General features: G+C 35.2%; 1 protein-coding gene across 1 annotated transcript; it reads right to left on the bottom strand.

Moving 5' to 3' along the window:
• Positions 1–2,659: 2,659 nt before the first annotated feature.
• On the bottom strand, positions 2,660–3,431 carry LOC143571542 (uncharacterized). The gene has a single exon (XM_077056938.1). It carries the CDS (start codon positions 3,429–3,431, stop codon positions 2,676–2,678), a length of 756 nt encoding a protein of 251 aa, XP_076913053.1. The 3' UTR covers positions 2,660–2,675.
• Positions 3,432–4,500: the final 1,069 nt, after the last annotated feature.

The raw sequence follows: 4,500 nt of genomic DNA, 5'->3' as shown, positions 1-4,500 counted from the left end.
GTTGTGAAACCATAACCGAAATTCAGATTGTGGTGAAACTGCGCAACCACAAGGGTTGTAAAACCATAGCTAAAACTCAGATCTTGGTGAACCCGGTATTGTGCTTGGTTTGCGTCTATACAATTGAGTATGTTCTTTATGTAGTGCATTTCTCTTTATCATATTCATTTTACATTCTTGTCACCAACATGATATTCTAAAACATTTGAAAGCGCCCCAAACAAACATTGATGAAGTGTGAGAAAACAAACTTGTTTAGCAATTGCAAGTTTTTTGTGTAATACAATAGCAAAGTTGCTACATCCTAGTACTTGCTGTTGCATTGGGTAATATGTTAAAGCATGCTGCACGGAACCTCAAGTATTGCATTCATATCTTCTTTCTCAGCATTCATTAACATTTCTACAACTCAATTAAGAAAATAATAAAAATTGCTACTAGATATTAAGATTGAAATCAAATATCAAAATCTTCACCTATTTCATTTGATTTCTTTTTTACTAAATCAAACGTTTTATTAAGCTTCTCATGTTACGAAGAAAGCCTCCCTTCCAAATCTTGAAACCATTTCACACACAATCTAAGTTTTTTTGATACATTCCATCATTTAATACACAATGCCTCAACTTCCTCTCTAGTATACCCAGCGTTGTCGGGTCGGACCCATGCATATGGATCTAGACAGTCATTAACAACAGGCTTGCGAAGACAGTCATAAACAACCCAAAAAGCTTGCGGTGGAGTAACGAGTGTTTTACAGTTTTACCATTGTTGCCCGTTTCAGAAAAGTCCCACTTAAACACTAATCAACAACTTTTATGCCAATCGATTCTTTGACTTTCCCATCAGATGGCATCCATAAACATATTAGGCATTATACAAATACGAATTTTAAGATACATTACAAACTCAATAAAACCAAAATAACAACTTTATACAACCATAAATGAATTTCAGGTAACAGTTGCTATTATTACGTTTGGGCATCAAAAAATCAAAATCAATTTAACCAGATATTTCAGTTACCTATAGTCAACAACAGCAGGAAGACGAAGGACGGCAGTGGAGGTAACAGTAGGTGAAGGCTATGTTGTATGCCACTATGAAGGGTTGCCGATCTGACCACCATCATCTCTACCGCCACCGCCAAAGAAACTGCATACAATCGAATATCATCGAGAGACACATATGAATACGGAAAGGTGTGGAAACAAAAGGCAAGAAAAGTGTTTCAGATATACAGACCATGTTGTGACCAAGTGTAGAAGTTGGTAATGCAGCAGCTCGTAACAACCACTACAACATAAACTACAACTAATTAAGCATACTTTTTGTTATGAAAGTTGCAAATTAATATGTTATAATTCAAATTAAATTCTTCCATGCGAGTTCAGTATCAAATCAGGAGTCTGGACACCAAGTCTCTTTAAATTCTAGGTTTTTTTTTGTAGTTTATAAAATGATAAGATGAACATACCTATGTAGACTGTTAGTTTTGTGGATGTCACTGCGATAATGTTTTCCATCAAACAACCCGCTTACATAATTAGAAAAGTCATCCAACAAAGCAACACAAAAACATCACATAAGCATTTTAGCAATCTCCTTGCGCTTCATAAGAGAGTCAAATTTAACCAACGAAAGCACCTTTTCGACATTCAACTATAATGATACCTTAAAAACTAACATCCCATTCACCTCTTCTTAAAAAATTTGTTGTAAAATCACACATAACTTCATTCTTTTTTAGTTTCGTTCGTTTTTCAAAAATCACAAAAAACGGATAGAATGTATATTCTAATTTTAAACAACTAAGGCTCAAATAAAATACAAACATGGAATTTAAGCAATATAATCCTAATCCCATTAACACCTGATATAATAAAACAACTTATAACAACAAAACTACATATTTGCTAGTTTAAACTAACATAACTAAACTCAAAGTTCGAAAATGTTGAAGAAAAAGAACCTGATTCTTTGCATCCATCAACTTCTTCATCCCTTCGTTAATGGCATAAACAGGGCCCTAAAAAAACGTTGTCATCAGAGATATCAAGTGTGAAATCGAACAATAGAGATTCTTACATGGGCATATTAGAATTTCTTGATCTTTACTTCAAAACAGAAGCGAGAGAGGTGTGGAGTTAGACCTGTGGCGTTCGGTCTCCGGCGATGAAGATGGCAGTGGCAAGGAAAAGGAAGATTAAAAAAAGGTATGTGTGTTGTATATGTGGGAATGGATGAAGACACCACGAAGCAGGTACTAAACCACGTGTAGCATGTAAAACCCAAACCTCTTGTTACAATCATCTATGCACGATGCTTAGGTAGGCAAAGCCAATTTTGAAAGAAACAGTAACTATGAGTGTATAACAAAACTTGTAATTTGATATATATAATAATGTGTGCAGTGCAAAATATAATAATATTTTTCATGTGTAGAAGCAGATTCAAACCATGGTGGCCATCACATGACCACAAACTAACTTAATGAAAATCACAAGGCCATGCTACCAAAGAGCTAATTCATAACTTCATTCTACAAAAATATATCTTATATACAAAAAACCTAGAAAAACTACTTTGTGACACCAAACTTCTCAAATATACTAACTAGAGAACCAAAAGTGTTTCCATGCTATTGGTTCATACCTTGCGTCTACGTGTACGCTTCAAAGACTTCTCTTCTTTGCAATGTAGCGTTTACCTTTGTCAAAAACAGTAAAATCTGGCTGATCAAGCAAAAGTAATGTTTCCTTGTAGGCATTCACATAAAATGAACCCGTTCCACTAAAATCAAGATTACTGACGTGCTTTGAGTTGGGTTCATAAACGACAAGAGATGATGAATCATCAAACGGGTCATTGTGAGCTTCTTCAATCTCAATTACAGGTTCACCACGCTTCCTAAATTCCAGTACGCGAAGTACTGTTGCACCCGGTACGTCAATAGTGAATAGCTTTGTAAACGACTCTGGTACACTATCCTCCACTATCCATACAACATAAACCCCCTCATTCTCATCACATTCAAGCACAACAAGAGACTCCCTTATATTAGAGATGGACAGATTGCACATAGACCGGTTGTATACTAAATTATCTGGGAGGTCTATTTCTCTAAATTCTTCACTTGTTATATCAAATGAAATAATCATATTATAGGACTCAAGTTCACCATCTATAGTACTCGTATCTGTAGCAAGCCAATAATAAAACCCATTTACAGCTTGTCTATAGCCAAATTGAATTGGTTTACGAGGCAGATTGCCATATGGACTTCTCGAGGCCCCTGTGCTCAATGTAAAAACCTCAACTTGCCATGGGATGCAAATATTGTATCGGTGATTATACCTCACAAGTAGATGCTGCTGCTGCTGCTGTGTGTTTTGGGCGCTATAATGCTTAACGAAATGAGAGACTTCCATGCTTTGGAGACGGATCGAAACTGAATCAGTGATTTGACAGTTTTGATGATATCCTCTTGGATTTCAACAGGCAAGTTGTCCGACATTTTGAATTTGATTACTAGGGTTTCTTTTTACAAGAAGAGTAGTGGTGTTGAAGGCAGATTTGGGGGTTTGTTGCGATGTAATAATAATTAATATTTTATAAACGACACCGTACCATTTTATAACTGGTACAATATTCAGATCCAGTTATGCTAAGCTAGCTAATCAACGAGTCTAGACTAACCCGAAAAAATCTGTACCTGAACCTGAACTAACACGACTCGAACAACCCGAACCTGAGAAAAGACTAACCCGAACCCGAACCGAAGTAATTCAGTTTGGTTCTTGGGTTTGATTTATAAGATTTGGGTCAACCCGAATAAACTTTTAATTTTAAAATTAAATATATTTTTATGTATAATAGGCTAAGTCTTGGCCACTAAAATTATCAAAATCTGTCTCTAATTGATTTTTGTCATTCTAACTATTATGGATCGGTTGCTTATTATTAATTTATGTTTTTCGTTTATTACTAATAACAACCGTAATCGAACAACCAAATCACGCCCGATTGAATACGATTATAGTTCGAGTTAGTTTTACTTTTCTTTGAATTGTTTTATCAAGTTTGGTTAGTTTACTATTTAATTTTTTGTGTTATAAACAAAGAAAAATATATTGTTTTAACTTTAGCGTTGTAGTTTTTTTTTTTAAAAAATGGTTTTGTGTGATTTTTTTTCTAGGATGCTCAATACCCGATTAACCCAACCCGAATTACCTGAACCTAAAAAACCCATGAGAGATTTGGGTTGGGTTTCGGGTCAAGAATTAAAAATTTGAAACCCGAAGAACCCGGCCTGAAAAACCCAAAAAACGAACTCGAAGAACACCCCTAATCTGGACCTGTCTAGTCTTTACATGAACTTTGGGCCATCTCAAAGGTGTAGCTTTATTACTTGTGCCTATTTTCGATACCGTACCCAATAGAACAATTCATAACCGGTTCAAATATATTATGTCTCTAACCAGTTTCGGCATGGAAAAT

The sequence above is a fragment of the Bidens hawaiensis genome, unplaced genomic scaffold (genome assembly GCF_021521415.1).
Source record: "Bidens hawaiensis isolate Kalapana, Puna unplaced genomic scaffold, B.hawaiensis_p1.1 tig00025391_1, whole genome shotgun sequence".
NCBI classification, from domain to species: Eukaryota; Viridiplantae; Streptophyta; class Magnoliopsida; order Asterales; family Asteraceae; genus Bidens; species Bidens hawaiensis.
This window is presented reverse-complemented; position numbering and strand designations above follow the sequence as displayed.